The sequence below is a fragment of the Thunnus albacares genome, chromosome 6 (assembly GCF_914725855.1).
Source record: "Thunnus albacares chromosome 6, fThuAlb1.1, whole genome shotgun sequence".
Taxonomy (NCBI): domain Eukaryota; kingdom Metazoa; phylum Chordata; class Actinopteri; order Scombriformes; family Scombridae; genus Thunnus; species Thunnus albacares.
Genome location: NC_058111.1, coordinates 28,040,713 through 28,059,659, shown reverse-complemented (window position 1 = coordinate 28,059,659; position 18,947 = coordinate 28,040,713). Strand labels below are relative to the sequence as shown.

General features: G+C 38.6%; 1 protein-coding gene and 1 long non-coding RNA gene across 2 annotated transcripts; one reads left to right on the top strand and one right to left on the bottom strand.

Annotated features, from left to right (window-relative positions):
• Positions 1-5,938: 5,938 nt before the first annotated feature.
• Positions 5,939-6,984, top strand: LOC122984348. The gene is made up of 3 exons (XR_006403865.1): positions 5,939-6,009; positions 6,367-6,524; positions 6,894-6,984. It is a non-coding gene; the product is annotated as an uncharacterized LOC122984348 (long non-coding RNA).
• LOC122984337 (TRPM8 channel-associated factor homolog) lies at positions 6,020-12,936 on the bottom strand. The gene is made up of 11 exons (XM_044354721.1): positions 12,266-12,936; positions 11,210-11,426; positions 10,249-10,546; positions 9,600-9,901; positions 9,130-9,304; positions 8,816-8,910; positions 8,251-8,461; positions 7,701-7,937; positions 7,197-7,420; positions 6,876-6,989; positions 6,020-6,620 (listed from the first exon to the last, which is right to left on the bottom strand). Exons 1-11 carry the CDS (start codon positions 12,913-12,915, stop codon positions 6,378-6,380), a joined length of 2,766 nt encoding a protein of 921 aa, XP_044210656.1. The 5' UTR covers positions 12,916-12,936; the 3' UTR covers positions 6,020-6,377.
• Positions 12,937-18,947: the final 6,011 nt, after the last annotated feature.

Sequence of the window (18,947 nt, the reverse complement as noted above, 5' to 3'; positions counted from 1 at the left end):
GTCTATCTCATCACTATAGACTGTGAATTTTAGTTCTACTGGATTTTAAAGTTTTGGGACCCAGACAGGGAGGATCAATGCTGTACTTTCATACTGAATGAATATGAGCCAGTCCCAGGCCTTAAAGAATCCAGCTTAGCACACCTACTGAGCGCACTTTTCAACACCATGGACAGCGCCTCAGCAGATCAAAAGTTATGTTTTGTCTCCCATAATCCACCAAGGTCCACCAGCTTTTTTTTTTTTTTTTTTAACAAAACAAGGTACAAATCCCTTTGTGGCCTATAAATAACTTTATACATCCAGCAATGTAGAGCTGAGTAAACTTTGCTCTAAAACACACACACAATTTTCATTTCTGATAGGTTTCCTGTTTAGTTTAAACCCTGACTCCAGAATAACCCAAACATAATTTGTCTAAGAATTTAATTCTCTCTAACCTGCATATACATCTCCAGGGCCAGTTGTTGAGTTTCTTGAGACTTTCTGTTGGTTAAGGTCATCACTCGGTGAGCCTGCATGGAAAATATGACCCTCATTACATTGTAATGTTAAAGTCCCCCTCCACTCAAAAATGTGTGTGGCTTATTGTCACCAGTTGGATGTTTGAGCTTCACTTCACTGCACCAGCAGTTACCTTTAAATCTAAAACATTTGCATATTCATTGATTCATGAATTTTTTTAATGGGAGAAGTAGATGTTATTTTAAGGATTTTAAGGGAATAACTAAACTTTTAAATTTGTGAGCTGAGTCACTGATGAGCTCACCATGCCTTACACAACTTACAATAGCATATGTTTCTAGGAAACTTCTTTAAAATGAAGAAATTTGACTTTCTGCATGGAAACATGTTTTCTATCTATGTACATGGAGAACTAACAGTATCCCAGACGTACTAATGCAAAGACAGGGGGCGCCATCATCAAACTAAAAAATATAAATTCTCCCTTTTGGTTTCTAATTGTTTTGTCAAAGATGAACACTGATGTTTTCACACCACATATGTTTAACAAAGGCATTAAAACGTGTTTGAAGTGCTGACTCTGAATATCCTGGTCTGGGTACAGTCATATATACAGTACAACTCCTTTCAAAGTAACTATTGGCAACAACCATCTTTTCACAGGGGGTGCAGGAGAGAAAACATTTGCTTGAATTTCATATGAATAAAGATTTAAATGAATAAAAGTAAAATACTAAGCAGTGAACAAGAGGCAGGAATATAAAGTATCACAGCCAAACACGCTTACCAGCAGATCTGCACATCTGCAACAATCTGTTCTTTGCGGGGAAATTAATGGCTTTGCAGCAAGTTCAGCAATGCCCCTCTTGATGTGATCTCAGAACAAAGCCACTACATCAGGGCGGTCCAGGTCCTGAACAACACGTGATGGTACTGTGAGGACAATGTTGTCAAACTCCAGCTCTGCCCAGGGTGGAGGAGCTGTACGTAGCAATGACCAATCATCAGCTGTTGTCACATCTGAAAAAACAAAAGGAAGCTTTGAATTTTTATTGACTAATAACTTTGTAAAATGCACCATGGATTAAGACTTAACACCAATAAAATGCATCATACTGAATATTGAAAAACTGTTGAGACAGTCTGAAATAGCAAATTAGCAGATTCACGACGAATTACAATTATTTGATTCTGTGTACTTACCTTCCTGTACTGATCCACCCTCCACTTCTTGACACACACACAAACACACAGTCATGTTTCCATCACTTCAGGGGACATTACATTGACTTACATTCATTCCCGACACTAAAAGGATCTTTTCCTTAATCCAGTATCCAGAATTATGAAAGTAAGAATTATGAAAAAAAGGAAGAAAAAAGGCCTGAGTTGATGAATAGCCTACATTAAATCATTAAATTATTAACCAGAATCCCAGAAGACACTTGAATGCAGGCTACTGAGCAAATGATGTGACATCTTCAATCGTGTTTTTCCCCACCCAAACTTAGTTTTCATCTGCTGGAAAGCCATCGGCGGCCTTTTGAACTCTTAAAACACCAGCCAGAAAATCCACATCATACAGGAAGACTTAATTATAAAAGTAATTGTGATTTGATGAAACCTGCCGATCAATGAATGAATCCGTCATGAACAGGATTATTTATCTCTGAATCCTGAAAAAGATGAAAAGTCAAAACGTTGTTGTCCTTGCTGAACATTTTGACTCCCGCTGGGCTCATCCCTGCTTATTTTTTTTAGGACAGACTTGAAAAATTGTGACACTGTCCTTTAAAAACAGTACAAACAGTGTGGCCCCCATCATTGACGTTGTAAGTGCTTTATGAAGGGATCTTCTAACAGTCAGTATGAACAGGAGGAACCATTACAGCAAGTAAAAAAGTTTTGACTCATTTCCGCTGGGCTCATTCCCTCTGCTGTGAAACATTACAAGTGGACGGACTTTAGCTGACAAGAGACAGAAAAGACCAAGTCTTCATCCTAAAATTACTGATTTACATTATGGGGACATGCTTTTTGTCCCCAAAAAGGAGGCAAGTCTCCACAACACAACTGTGTAAACAGATACATGTCCTCACAACGGAATACCGGATGCACACACACACACACACACACACACACACACACACACACACACACACACACACACCACACACACCACAAACACACACACACACACACACAGAAAGACAGAGAGAGAGCGATGTGCATGTACTTACATATTACTGCAATGTACAGTGAACCCCTGCTCCCCTGAACAGGAGGGAGCAGTTCAGTGAAAACGATGAAGAGAATAAGCAGAGGGATTTCATGCAGCAAAACCTAATTACAGCTTGTCATGAGATTAACGGAAAGATCACACATCACTAGACAAAATGGACTACAACACCTGTCTTTTGACACTCTTTGTCTGTATTAATACCTTGTCTGTGTTAATACCTTGTTTGTGTTAATCTCTTGTGTCTGACACAAGTGGGTTGAGCCCGAGATACACCCTGGCTGTGAATGTATAGGAAACCTGTTTGTTCAGTAATTACAAGTATATTTATCATCACAATATTTGTGGATGCTGAGACTGTAATAGAACATATTGACGAAATGTCAGATTAGTCTATCTATTTCTTGGGGAAACCTATGTTAATATTGTTTGATATGCATCAAAATCAAACTTGAATGATGAAGTAAAATGTTTGAGTAGTTGTTGCGACTCAAAGAGAAATCTAATGCAATGTATACATTAATGTGACACACACATCATGTTTTCATGTTTGTCGTGGGGAAAGAAACATAAGATCAGCTATCAGAAAAGATCATTGCTAAGCAGGAAGATGAGAAGGCCCATATGTATATTTGTATTAAATTGTAGTACATACACATCTGGCTAAAGCAGAACAGTAAGGCTGGCTTAGAATGGCTGGAAGAGTAAACAGTTGTATAAAACATTTTCTTGTCATAACTGTGGTATTACTCACACTCATACTACCAGGAAAATCAAAATAATATTGGTATTATAGGTGTTGCACTGAAGCAACAGGGAACCCTGTGACTGAGGTTGAGTCCATATTATAAAGATGATAGCTTTTGCAGAAATAAATGTTAACATTTGATGTACTGCACCAGAGTTAGCTTAAACTAATTTTCATCTGCAGTCCCTCACAATTAAAACAAAAAAATAAAAACAGCACAATAACAAACGGTACAAAGCAGAAAACACACAGGACACATTATTCAAAATACAAAGCTACACAGAATAGCACATCACTTACACCCACAATGTCAACTAGAAATTAATAGTATAAACTTAAACGTACTTACGTACAGAGCTTAGTAGTTTATAGCAGATTTTTTCTTTTGATTTTGATGGAACTGCAGCTCTTCACATCATCAGGTAGGACACACCCTTGAGTTGTGGCTTTCACAGAGAAAGCTGACTGCCAAAATGTAGTGTGACGAAATTGTCTGGTACAATGTCATATAGAGAATATTCTGGAGGATCTAATAGAACTTACTGAGCGAGTGTACACAAAGTCACATAGTGGAGGAAGGGCCAATATGAGAAAGAATCATAGCATGCACAAATATCTTGGCTGCGTCCAAAGAGAGGCAGTTTCCAATATGTCTAAAATTTGCTAAGTTGTACTTTATGGTTTTAACCGTTTTTTTAACATATTTCTTAAAGTTAAAATTTGGATCCAGTGTCACACCAAGATATTTAAAATCAGTAACTATGTCAAGGTTTTCACCTTAGTGAGAATATCAGCGTTAGGAGGTTGTTCCATGGTTTTAGAGAAAAACATACCCTTTGTCTTGTTTACATTTAGACTAAGACATGATTGATCAAGCCAATGTGTGATCCTTTCCAATGCAATTGTTAGCGTAGCAGCAGCTAACTCAGCTGTTTTTGCATGTTAGTACACAACAGTGTCATCTGCATACATTTGCAGTTCTACATCATGACACTGTTGAGGGATCATTAATATATAGGCTAAATAATAGAGGAGCTAACACTGACCCTTGTGGAACACCCATTGTGCACTTCATGTTACTGGACAGTGTGTCACCAACTTTAACACATTGTCTCCTATTAGATAAATATGAAGACATCCATGCCAGTGCTCTAGATGAGAAGTTAAATTTAGAGGGTTTCGATATTAAAACATCATGATTGACTGTGTCAAATGCTTTACACGGATCTAAATATACAGCACCAACTACTCCTCCTTTACCAAGTCTTGATTTAATTTGCTCTGTTAAGTGCAAGGCAGCAGTTTCAGTGAAATGATTTGCTCTAAAGCCAAATTGCATACAATGTAGACAAAAATTGCTTGTATTAAGAAATGTTGTCAGTTGTTTAATGACAACTTTCTCAGCAACCTCTGAGAGTACTGGCAGTATACTTATTGGTCTGTAGTTACTGGCTTCAAGGCGGTCTCCAGATTTAAAAATAGGTGTGACAATGGCACATTTCCAGTCATCAAGAAAGGAACTGTGTTTAAAAGACAAGTTAATTAAATGAGCCATGGGGGAGTTAAAATATCTTTGTGTGATTTAACAAACATGGTGTCAAATTGCAAAGTATCTCTATTTTTGGAGGTTTTTAAGGGGCTGATGATTTTGTTTACTTGTAATGCATTAGTCTACACACTTGAAAACTAACTAACTCATATACAGACTCAAGAAAAAAAAATATTAAAGACAGAGGTAATAGTAATTAACTTTCCCTGTACTTTGAATTTAAAATCTCCTAAAAATGTTGGGTCCCTCCTTGTGAGATTATCAATGTTTTTCAGATAAATTTACTGTTGCCTTTTTCCTCATTCAATACATTGAGATGAAAATGAGATTTAGCTTCTCTTAGCTCTTGGATAACTTTGTTCCTTAAATCTTTATAAATCAGCATGTCAGCATCTCTTCTAGTATTAACTGCCTTTCTTAGTGCAGCATACTAATAATGATAATTAAGCTGATAATAATTAATAGTAATAACATTTTTTCCATTATGCATCCCTAAAATAGTTTTTTATTGAATGTCCAAACAAATCTTGTAGCTTTCATTCAGTTATAATAAAAGACTGAAGATGTTTGCTTTGTGTACAAGAATGGTTTGAGGCCTGTATGGGCCCCATCTCTGTCTGTACGTCGGACAAAACCTCCCATATTAGGGCTCTATGTCTTCTTGCAGTTTGATTTTTATCTTGTGTAACATACTTGATTCTTTTCCTTTTTTCTTTACGTGCATTGTGCAAGTCTATCTGATTATTTCATGGTCTGCATTAATGTGGAAAATTATACATTTGAAAATATCAATGTTATGACTATTTTACGCTTCTCATTCAAGAACAAACTGATGAATAACAAGTAGTAGAGGAGTAAAGTAAATGTTTATTAGTGTATTTTGAATTGATAGTAAAGGCAAATATCAAAATAGTTACATTAAAGACATTTATGTTCCCATCTTCAAAAGGCTGAGTACTCTCTAGTGTTGGGCTGGAGCAATGAAATGAAGAGGATGCTTCATTACTGGTATCAGTATTAATGCTGCATTAACAAATAAAACTGTCAGTTTTTCACACTGATATTCAAAGTGAAGTGTAGTCGTATAAAAAATTGTTTGATTCTGTAGATTTGGTCTTACATGCACATTCTGTGTGCAAATTGAGTACAGCGGTGTCATGTTGAATAATTGATCTAAGATGATCATAATCATTGGTAGAGTGATGAATTATTTTCAAATGGAGCTACTGAGTTTAAAGGCTGTAGATATATAACTGGTCCACTAGTGTTTCTTGTATTGCATTAAACATGCGATATTTGATAAGAGACTGAATACATTTAATACACTAAATCATTAAACCCCTCTCTCTGCACTTGAATCTGCAGCAGTCTACAGTTCAGCCATACTGGATCATGGGGTGGTCACTCCAGGGAGGCAGGTTGGAGAGCTTCTCCTCTGTGGCTGTTTCTATGGGCCAGCCCCAGGCCTTAAAGAATCCAGACAGGTTCATCTCCACAGTCTGGGAGAAAGTCTCAGCATACAGGTTCATCTTTCCTTTGTTGTCTTGGGGAAAGTTGCTCATCTTGTGGTAGGCAGCAAACACCTTCTTAAAGGCATCCCAGCCAAACTTTTCCTGGAGCTACATGGAAGGAGAAAGAAGTAGAGGGGTGTGTGAAAAAGAAGTATTGCTGTCTCTCCATTTTCATCCATCAATATTTTTGTTGTCTGGTGTGTAATGACCTTTGTTAAACCCTCACAGGGTCAGATGGGAATTCTGAGTCTTATTTGCATTCATTTTGCCTATGACAGTGTGTGATCCTGTTTAAAAAGTGACTCCAGTATGATCCAAACATAGTTTCTCTGCAGAATGTAATATACAGTAATTCCCTCTCACCTGCATATATGTCTCCAGGGCGACCCACATGTGCCAGCTGCTGAGTTTCTTGCCCCCCTTAGCATACTCCTCTGCTCGATGGTTTCGCTTTTCTGAAGTCATATTTGGATGAGCCTGCATTGAACGAGACAAAATGAAGGGATTGTGAAAGAATATAATCCCAGTGAAAAGCTAAATATTTTTCTCAACATATGATAAAAAGGAGGAATTGTCTTTTGTGGTGTCTACTGATAGAAAATACAATACATGTTAAGAACTGTTTTATTCTAGCTATTGGTCTCATTTGTTTTGTCAAAAAAAAAAAAAAAGGATTTACTCCACCTTTGCCCTGTTGATCCCCAGCACCTCTTCATGCACATACACTGACCAGAGGTTGCATGTACACTCTGTGGTGTGAGATGGGAACTCCCAGCAGCCTCTCTGTTGGTTGTGTCCAAGCTCATGGATGGGGCCCCACATGCCTTTAGTCCTAGCATGGTCAATGCTGACCACATGAGCTGCTGTGGGTGTTTGTGCCATGATGGGATAACCTGCATGCATCCAACCTGGATGGAGAAAAATTCAGTCTTACTTATAAGCGCAGGTGACATGTGTGATGTAGTGGTGTGATAAGTCCATTGATATATAAGTGCAACCAATGAAAGAAAAGCAAAAAAAAAAAAAACAGCTCGTGTTGTTGCAAAAGTTCTCATTCAATAAATTATTTTCACTTAGATATTCTTCAACATTTGTTTTTTACATTTTCAGTGTGAGTGGTGGTGAACTTCAACACCGGCCCTGCTGGGCAAACAAGAGGCAGTCATATACACAGAAAAACACATTTACCATGAGAAATCTGTACATCAGTTACAAATCTCTCTTTGCGGGGAAATTTGTGTGGGATAGCAGCCAGGTCAGCAACGCCTCTCATGATGGCATCCCAGTGTGCTGCCAACTTGTCGGGGTAATCCAGATCCCGAACAACATCTGATGGTACAGTAAGGATGATGTTCTCAAACTCCAGCTCTGCCCAGGGTGAGGGAGCTGCACGCAGCACCAACCAATCAGCCTTTGTTGTCACACCTGAGCAGAACAGAGGGATGGGTGAATTCAAAACTGAGTTTGAACTTGTATAATTTTAAACATTATAAATATGTGCCATTGTTTGCAGATTATAAACAAATAAAATGTAAACGTTTCATAAATGTGAACTGCTTATGAATGTGGTCTCATAGTTTCATTCAGCTGTTAATCTACTGCACCCAGCACACAGATGATGTATATTTGCTTGTACCTTCTGCAAAAGTCACAGGTGCTGCTACACACCCTCTACTAACCCCATGGAGACACACAGATACACACATCTCTGAACCAGTGTTACTCAACACACACTCACCAGATTTATAATATGGTGCACGTACAGCTGTCTGCACTGTGACCTCTACCCCCTCCACCTGTGTGTTGGGTGGAGCCACCAGGTAGATGAGTCCCCCCCACAGGTTCCACACCTGCATCTTCTCTGTGGTAACAGGAAATTGCTCATGAACATGTGGTGCTCTCTTCAACTCTGCAGCATTGAGATAGTCTGTTTGACAGCCTATCTGGATCTGAAGAAGAGATGGAATATGTGTTACTGCTTTGTAAACCTGTATCAAAAGTGCTGTACAGTTTGTTCTATAGTTGAAGCTGGCAAGATGGATAGATAGAGTAATAATCGGATGGTGTGACAAATAAATGCATAATTAAAAAGCAGTCATAATCATATTATTCAATCCATGACTGCGTTACAGTTATTGCTAGTTCTACTGCACATGAGGCAAACAGCTGCTTTATGATATATGTATTATTGAAAGATATGATTTGTTAGTTGGGGAATTTCTTTTGAATAAAAAAAACATAACCCATTTCCATCTCATATCTCTCATAACCCTGATGATTTAATTTGATATGATGCACTGTACCTTCCATTCCTTGTTGACAATCTCTGCCGGTACAGTTATGGAGGTCCTCATACCAGGAGAGAGGTAGAGACCAGTACTGATCCACTCCTCTCCACCTGATACACACACACACACACACACACACACACACACACACACACAAACAAATGTGGTGAGATCTATGTACTAAAGCAATGTAAAAGCTCAAAGATTATTGCAACATATTGAGTTCTACAGACAAATTATGTCAGTTGAACAATTGCAGTTCTGCAAATGAAGTATTTGACTTAAAATAACATTGTGCATACAGTATGTCTACAACACTGTGGCCTGACCTGCTGTGTTAGCATTAATCGTGATCTTCTGGTTATTGACAACTGGCATCATGGGGTTATGCTTGATGAGGTAAGGCAGGAGATCATCAGGATCTGGGCAAACCTTATATACATCTGTCCCCATGCTGAGAAGCAGGTGGTCTTTGGGACTCTTCACAGGACGGCTGTCACATACCTTGAAAATGAATGATAAATGTTGAACTTTCAGAAGAGGTTGCTCACCTTGTCACAGTTTCTTCAGCTAAGAAAACAACAACAGACCCCATGCAGACATATTATTGTACTATTGGTAGTATTATAGGTGACGGCAATCAGCGGCCAATTCAGTGAACCACCCAACCACCCACTGTCAACAGAATATTACACCACATAAGGCAGTGAATGCCTAAAACCTAACTGAAAAGTCAGAATAACTAGAAGGGGCCTTCCTTACACAAACTAATAACAATCATACACAACTGATGGCCCACCTGTGGCATGCCCGACTTCTTTAACATGTCAGTGAGGTTGGACACCATCTGTGTATAGGAGGAGCAGTCATGAGCCTTCATGCGCAAGTATTTGGCACAGTCCTTGCCCAGTTTTTTAAGGCATTCCTCCTGATTCTCGGTAAGTTCCTCTCCCTGGGTTACATGACCAGCAAAGCTGCGTAGAAGGTGGCGGAAGTAGTAGGTGTCTTTGATGGCCTGGCTTGGCACAGGGGCCTTGTAGGAACCGTCAGTGATGTAATTCTCCAGCAGGCTCAAGCCCATTTTGTTCAGGATCTTGTTTCCTGAAAGACAGAGCAAGAAACCCTACTTAATCAATGTGTTGCACTGTTAATAGTATTATTGATAGGGTTTCACTGTTGTGGGTAAAACAATATTTTTAGACTGATGCCCAACATCTTTTGTGTCTGTGGCCGCAAATGCAATTCTCACCTGTTGCTTTGGGAGTCAGTATGGGGGTGTTGTACATTAAGTAATTTGGGGTTGTGTCTGATGAGTGTCGTAGCTTAGTACAATATTAGCACATGCACGTAGAAGGTGGTACCTGGAATATGCTCAGGATGCATCACGTTATATTATCTAGATTGAACTGAATAGTAAAGAGGGAAAGTCCAGTTGCACATTAATGTACCTGAGAATTCTGTCATTGGGTTTTGTCCTTTGTGTGTCTGAGCCCAATACCAAGCATGTCCACCAATCAGGAGGCCTCCTCCCTCTGCAACAAACTCTTGGATCCCCTCCACATAATTGTCGCTGTATGCTGTACACACAAATACACTCAGGTCTTTCCTGACATTTGTCCTCTCACAATTAAACTCTGACTTGCTGAAGAGGTTGAAGGCTTGGTTAAGACCTGGCACCACACCAACAACCCCATTCCGGCCTTGATCCAACCAATGAAGGGCATTGTTCCAAAATGGAGCCAGCGTCTGTGAAGAAGGTAGTTTATCTGAGAAAAACAGTAGTTTGTTAGTCACAGAAAAAAATAAATATAAATATAAAAACAAATGATGCAAATGAGCAAAAAAACTGAATGGCCATTTTGACTCAGGATTTTTGCTTTGAATTAATGGAATAACTTGATTTGTTTTTAGTAATGTTTAAGTCACTGGAAAAGGTAAAAACAGACATTCAGTTGTTTCATCTACATTATTTTTCTCAAATGAATTTCCAGAGAATGTACTATGACATATCATGATACAAATGGGTGAAAAATAAAAATAAAAACCAACATAAAGTGTCTTGATGTTGGTCCACCATGAGTCGCAAGAACAGATTCAATACAACTTGGCTTTGACTCTACAAGTCTCTTGAACTCCACTGGTGGTTGTGGAGAGCATTATTTAACACCTCTCCAACATCTCCCATAGGTGTTCACAATTGGAGTGAGATGTAATGTGTGATAAAGCCGTACTATATGATTCACATCACTTTAATACTAATCAAATCATTCAGTGACCTCCCACCCCTTGCCCCCCATGAAAGCATCTGCATTCATTATGTTTCTTAGCTAACCTCTTCAGGTTTAGAAAGAAAATTCTCACCAACTGCTCAATGTAACCTCCAATGACATTTACTAATTCACACTCCACCTCTCTTTTCAGAAGTCCTTCATGAGTGATCACAACAACCCGTCCCTTCCCATAGTAGGCTCCTGCCAGGAATGCTCGCCCATCCTCGGTGGTACCGATGGGGAACGCTAGAGGCCCATGAGCCAGAACCTCAGAAGCTACTACCCCATTCTGAAGGTCAAACTCGGATATCCCCTGGAGTAAGAACTCCAAGTCATCCTTAAAATCCTTACCGATTCTGTATTTGCAAACAGGAAAAGAGAAGGGAGAAGAAGACACAGAGGGAGATGGAGAGGTGGAGTAAAAAAGCAATTTCCACTTTAAGGGCTGTATTCATTGTTTTTAGCCATATGTAGTAGCTCATACACAACAGACAGAATGGGACAAAATTTGGTTCAGACATTCATGATTACCACACTATAAATCCTAATGACATTCGTGATTCCCTGACTTTTCGTCTAGTGCCATTATGAAGTTGAGGTTTTGAGGGAAATATTTCAACAACTATTGGATGGATTATTGTGAAATTTGGTACAGACATTTATGTCCCTGTCAGGATGATTTTAATAAGTTTGATGATCCCGTGATTTTTACTTCTGAGCTCTGAACCCTCTTAAGATCAGAAGCCTCAGCTGTACTTTGTGTTTAAGTGCTAATTAAAAATAAATCATAGAAATAATAATAAGATAAGCCTGAATTACATCATTTGGACCTGTGTTGAGTGAGAATAAACTTAAGCCAGATCCCACTTACCAAGATATGTTCTTAATAATGAAACATAATCTTCAAAATTAGGTGTAAATCAACACCATAATATCTTAAATGAAATATAAAGATGAATAATGCAGTGCACTGATACTGATCTTGAGAATCAGTTATGAAATACAGTCAAAAATTTTGACTGGTACTGTATATTCTATGTAAATATGTTAAATATGGAAAATGTTTATATGAAAATTACCATTACAAAAACAAGGAGGGCTAAATGTGTGGATAAATTTTAAGATTAACAGAAAAGCTGTCATTTTACAACTCTGAACCTTTTTAAATGTAAAACATGTAGAAAAAGAAGTATACCCTAAAGCCATGCAGGAGGATGGGATCTGAGGGCAGACAGGCAGGCACTCTACGTCACCCTGATGCTCAGAGAAGTAGATCCCTGCCACGCTGGACACCTTATTCCCTACAAACTCAAGCAGCTTGTTCTCCTTAGGATGATCTGCAGCCCAGCTCCACGCCTGTCCAGCTATCAGCACTCCTCCTCCAGCTTTCAGAAACGCCACCAGCTGCTTTACGTCTGCATCCACGCTGTAGGCATCTGTCACATACACGCCAACCTTTAGATTGTCACTAAAGGCCTCCACAATTTTGGCTTGGAAGCTGGATCTGCTGAGATTATCAGCAACTCCCTTGACATTCTTGTGGACCCCCACAGACAAGTTTTTAGATGTATCTCCTCGCAGCCAGGTCAGAGCATTCTCTACCAGAGCAGGAAAGGTTGTCAGGTAACCCTCATGACCCAAGACCACAATCCTTCCACTGCCGTACAGAGAGGCAGCCATCAGGATCTGGCCTTGGCTGTTCATTACTAAAGGAAAGGCATTGTCTCCGATCAGAACCAGATTGCTGGGAACACAGGGACCACAGAGGTCCAGCTCTTTCAAGCCTCTCATCAGGGAGATGTAGGCCTCTTCACGCTGCTGGTGTTGGGAGGGCTGGGTGGTCATGATGAGAATTATTGATGCTCTGAAGATTGGATGAAGAGGAGGGTGGATGGCAAAAGAAAGCTGTGCTGAGATGTAAATTGCGTTAGCACATAAGATTAACCAGTTGAGCGTAGATGGAGGTGTGTTTTGTCAGGCTGTGCTGTGGGATAGAAAGAGAGTTGACAGAGTTTAAAAAATAGTATTTAAAGTACATCAGATGGCCTGTATGTTACAAGTCTGTAACACTGACATTAGAACAATAAAATGTCAACCTACAACTCCTTTAGAGACAAAAAGTAAATGCAGTAACATGTATGGATGACCAGAAGCATGCTGGTTTTCATCTTAAAGAAACACTGAAAGCTAGAAGTTACTTTTTTACCTGAAAGTTAGCTTGACTTTCTGTTTGTATTATTACACTGCGACAACAGTTTTCCAAACGAGGCTATCCACCTAGAACACCATCTGGCAGGAGAGGAGAATGAGGATATGAGATGAGAGGAAGAGCATGAGGGAGTATTTAAGTGAAAAAGGTAAAGAAAAAATGAGGAGGGACTTCAGTCAGTACGACCCAATGACAATGATTGGGAGAAAGATCACTCATCACTAGACTACAACGCCTGTTTGTCAGCATTCTGTGTCTGTGTTTATAGCTCATGGATTGAGACATAGATATCCCCTGGCTGTGACTGTATAAGAAACCAGTTTGTCCAGTCAGCATCCACCATGAGTTGCCAGAACAGATTCAATACAACTTGGCTTTGACTCTACAAGCCTCTTGAACTCCACTGGTGGTTGTGGAGAGCATTATTTAACACCTCTCCAACATCTCCCATAGGTGTTCACAATTGGAGTGAGATGTAATGTGTGCTAAGCCGTACCATATGATTCACATCTCTTTAATACTATCAAATCATTCAGTGACCCCCCACCCCTTGCCCCCATGAAAGCATCTGCATTCATTATGTTTCTTCACTAACCTCTTCAGGTTTAGAAAGAAAATTCTCACCAACTGCTCAATGTAATCACCAAAGACTCCAAAGAAATTAAACAGCATTCACTAGTTCAGACCCCACCTCTCTTCTCAGAAGTCCTTCTTCTGTGATCACAACAACCCGTCCCTTCCCATAGTAGGCTCCTGCCAGGAATGCTCGCCCATCCTCGGTGGTACCGATGGGGAACGCTAGAGGCCCATGAGCCAGAACCTCAGAAGCTACTACCCCATTCTGAAGGTCAAACTCGGATATCCCCTGGAGTAAGAACTCCAAGTCATCCTTAAAATCCTTACCGATTCTGTATTTGCAAACAGGAAAAGAGAAGGGAGAAGAAGACACAGAGGGAGATGGAGAGGTGGAGTAAAAAAGCAATTTCCACTTTAAGGGCTGTATTCATTGTTTTTAGCCATATGTAGTAGCTCATACACAACAGACAGAATGGGACAAAATTCGGTTCAGACATTCGTGATTACCACACTATAAATCCTAAAGATGTTGGTGATTCCCTGACTTTTTGTCTAGTGCCATTATGAAGTTGAGGTTTTGAGGGAAATATTTCAACAACTATTGGATGGATTATTGTGAAATTTGGTACAGACATTTACGTCTCCATCAGGATGATTGTAATACGTTTGATAATCCCCTGATTTTTCCCTTAGTGCACTCCTAAGGTCAGAAGCCTCAGCGGTACTTTGTGTTAAATGTTAATAAAAAATATTAGCATGCTACCATGCTAAACTAAGATGGTGGACATTGTACCTGCTGAATATCATCAGAACATTAGCAGTGTCATTGTGATCGTGTTATCATGTTGACATTAGCATTTAGTATATTATAGTTTCTGAGAACTTACTCAGAATGGTTTTGTTTTTCCATAAAAAAAAATGTAATCTCAGAAAATAAATCTGAATTACATCATTTGGACCTGTGTTGAGTGAGAATAAACTTAAACCAGATGCCATTTACCAAGATATGTTATTAATAATGAAACATAGTCTTCAAAATTAGATGTAAATCAACACCATAATACCTTAAATGAAATATAAAGATGAAAAATCCAGTGCACTAGTACAATATCACCATGCTAAGTTTCTAAACAATTATCTTGAGAATCAATTTTGACATACAGTCCCTGTCAAAAGTTTGGACACACTTAAAGGGAAAGTGTGTCCAAACTTTAACTGATACTGTATATTGTATATTAATATGTTAAATATGGAAAATGTTGATATGAATATTACAATTACAAATACAAGGAGGGCTAAATGTGTGGATAAATTTTAATATTAACCGAAAAACTGCCATTTTACAACTTGGAACCTTTTTAAATGTGAATAGAAAAAGACGTACACACCATCTGACAGGAGAGTGAATATATGAGATGAGAGCAAGAGCAGGAGGGAGCAATTCAGTGACAAAGATGAAGAGAATAAGAGGAGGGATTTCAGTCAATAAAACCTAACGACAGCCTATCATGAGATTAAGGGAAGGATCACACATCACCAGACAAAATGGACTACAACACCTGTCTTTTGACACTCTTTGTCTGTGTTAATACGTTGTTTGTGTTAATACCTTGTTTGTGTTAATCTCTTGTGTTTTACACAAGTGGGTTGAGCCCGAGATACACCCTGGCTGTGAATGTATAGGAAACCTGTTTGTTCAGTAATTACAAGTATATTTATCATCACAATATTTGTGGATACTGAGACTGTAATAGAACATATTGACAATATATCAGATTAGTCTATCTATTTCTTGGGGAAACCTATGTAAATATTGTTTGATATGCATCAAAATCAAACTTGGATGAAAAATGTTTGAGTAGTAGTTGCGACTCAAAGAGAAATCTAACACAATGCATACATTAATGTGACACACACATCATGTTTTTATGTTTGTTGTGGGGAGAGAAATATTAGATCAGCTATCAGAAAAGATCACTGCTAAGCAGGAAGATCAGAAAGCCTGTATGTATATTTGTATTAAATTGTAGTACATACACATTTTATCTGGCTAAAAGCAGAACAGTAAGGCTGGCTTAGAATAGGTGTTCACAATTAGAGTGAGATCTGATGTCTGCAAAAGCCATAGCATATGATTCACATCACTTTAATACTATCAAATCATTCAGTGACCCCCCACCCCTTGCCCCTTATGAAAGCATCTGCATTCATTATGTTTCTTCGCTAACCTCTTCAAGTTTAGAAAGAAATTTCTCACCAACTGCTCAATGTAATCACTAAAGACTCCAAAGAAATTCAACAGTATTCACTATTTCAGACCCCACCTCTCTTCTCAGAAGTCCTTCTTGTGTGATCACAACAACCCGTCCCTTCCCATAGTAGGCTCCTACCAGGAACGCTTGACCACCCTCGGTGGTACTGTTGGGGAACACTAGAGGCCCATGAGCCAGAACCTCAGAAGCTACTACCCCATTCTGAAGGTCAAACTCGGATATCCCCTGGAGTAAGAACTCCAAGTCATCCTTAAAATCCTTACCGATTCTGTATTTGCAAACAGGAAAAAAGAAGGGAGAAGAAGACACAGAGGGAGATGGAGAGATGGAGTAAAAAAGCAATTTCCACTTTAAGGGCTGTACTCATTGTTTTTAGCCATATGTAGTAGCTCATACACAACAGAAAATAAGGGACAAAATTGGTAAATTCATTATTATCAGACTATAAATCCTAATGACATTCGTGATTCCCTGACTTTTCGTCTAGTGCCATTATGAAGTTTAGGTTTTGAGGGAAATATTTCAACAACTATTGGATGGATTGTCATGAAATTTGCTACAGACATTTATGTCCCCATCAGGATGATTTTAATAAGTTTGATGATCCCCTGATTTTTCCTTTAGTGTCCTCCTAAGGTCAGAATCCTCAGTTGTACTTTGTGTTAAGTGCTAATTAAAAATATTAGCATGCTAAAATGGTAAACTAAGATGGTGGACATTGTACCTGCTGAATATCATCAGAACATTAGCAGTGTCATTGTGAGCATGTAATCATGTTGATGTTAGCATTTAATATATTATAGTTTCTGAGAACTTACTCAGAATGGAAGGATTTCAGTCAATAAAACCTAACGACAGCCTATCATGAGATTAAGGGAAGGATCACACATCACCAGACAAAATGGACTACAACACCTGTCTTTTGACACTCTTTGTCTGTGTTAATACGTTGTTTGTGTTAATACCTTGTTTGTGTTAATCTCTTGTGTCTTACACAAGTGGGTTGAGCCTGAGATACACCCTGGCTGTGAATGTATAGGAAACCTGTTTGTCCAGTCATTACAAGTATATTTATTATCACAATATTTGTGTATGCTGAGACTGTAATAGAACATATTGACAATATATCAGATTAGTCTATCTATTTCTTGGGGAAACCTATGTTAATATTGTTTGATATGCATCAAAATCAAACTTGGATGAAAAATGTTTGAGTAGTTGTTGCGACTCAAAGAGAAATCTAATGCAATGTATACATTAATGTGACACACACATCATGTTTTCATCTTTGTTGTAGCGAAAGAAACGTAAGATCAGCTATCAGAAATGATCACTGCTAAGCAGGAAGATGAGAAGGCCCATATGTATATTTTTATTAAATTGTAGTATGTACACATTTTATCTGGTTAAAGCAGAACAGTAAGGCTGGCTTAGAATAGGTGTTCACAGTTAGAGTGAGATCTGATTTTTCCTTTAGTGCACTCCTAAGGTCAGAAGCCTCAGCTGTACTTTGTGTTAAGCGCTAATTAAAAATGTTAGCATGTTAACATGCTTAACTAAGATGGTGGACATTGTACCTGCTGAATATCATCAGAACATTAATAGTGTCATTGTGAGCATGTAATCATGGTGACATTAGCATTCATCCCAAAGCACTACTGTGTCTATGTATAGCCTCACACAGCCACTAGTGTGGCTGTTATCTTACAGTATATTAAAGTTTCTGAGAACTTTTGTTTTTCCATGAAAAAGTATAATCTCAGAAAATAAATCTGAATTACATCATTTGGACCTGTGTTGAGTGAGAATAAACTTAAACCAGATGCCATTTACCAAGATATGTTATTAATAATGAAACATAGTCTTCAAAATTAGATAAGGTAAATCAACACCATAATATCTTAAATTAAATATAACATATAACAACAGCCTATCATGAGATTAAGGGAAGGATCACACATCACCAGACAAAATGGACTACAACACCTGTCTGTTGACACTCTTTGTCTGTGTTAATAGCTTGTGTCTTAATCAAGACACCAATTATCTGGCTAAAAGCAGAACAGTAAGGCTGGCTTAGAGTGGTTAGAAGAGTATACAGTTATATAAAATATTTTCTTGTCATAACTGTGGCATTACTGACACTCATACTACCAGGAAAATCAAAAAATATTGAAATTATAGATGCTGCACTGAAGCAACAGAGAACCCTGTGACTGAGGTTGAGTCCATATTATAAAGGTGATACCTTTTGCAGAAATCAGAGAGAAATTGAAGTCAGATGGTAATACTTTTTTCCATTTTGCATCCCTAAAATAGTTTTTCTGAAATATCCAAACAAAACTTGTAGCTCTCATTCAGTTATGATAAAGAACTGAGGATGTTTGCTTTGTGTGCAAGAATGGTTTGAGGCCTGTATGTGCCTGATCCTCTTCTCCAATACTCCAGTGTTCAGACTCATATACAATGGGAATAAGACTTACTGTCTGTCACTGACTCACTGACGGAACAAACCTAATTACACCTCAAGACAATAAGTCCAAAACAGCTCATCCTGTTTTAGAGTACAGTATGTGGTCTACTTTACTACGGTCTGCTACCGGTCTGTTTATAATTAGGTAAAATAAGGATGTAGTTGGCAGTTGGATCTCACAGTTTAGAGGCCTCTGTTCACACTTACTTAACTTGCTTTTCATTCATTGACTGGACAGGATGAGGGGGTTGTGTTTGTGTGCGGCTGGGATCATCAGGAGAAATGAGAACACCTGTGGATCAGAGGATGAAGAGAAATGGCCTGAGCACTGATTGGTGGACTCGTG

Excerpts from the sequence above, each read along its gene's own strand:
- LOC122984337 (XM_044354721.1), bottom strand. The coding sequence starts at position 12,915 with ATGACCACCCAGCCCTCCCAACACCAGCAGCGTGAAGAGGCCTACATC. Across the intron at positions 11,427-12,265 it reads TCCTCCTGCATGGCTTTAGG|AATCGGTAAGGATTTTAAGG; the intron begins GTATACTTCTTT and ends TTGCAAATACAG. Across the intron at positions 8,911-9,129 it reads GATTAATGCTAACACAGCAG|GTGGAGAGGAGTGGATCAGT; the intron begins GTCAGGCCACAG and ends TGTGTGTATCAG.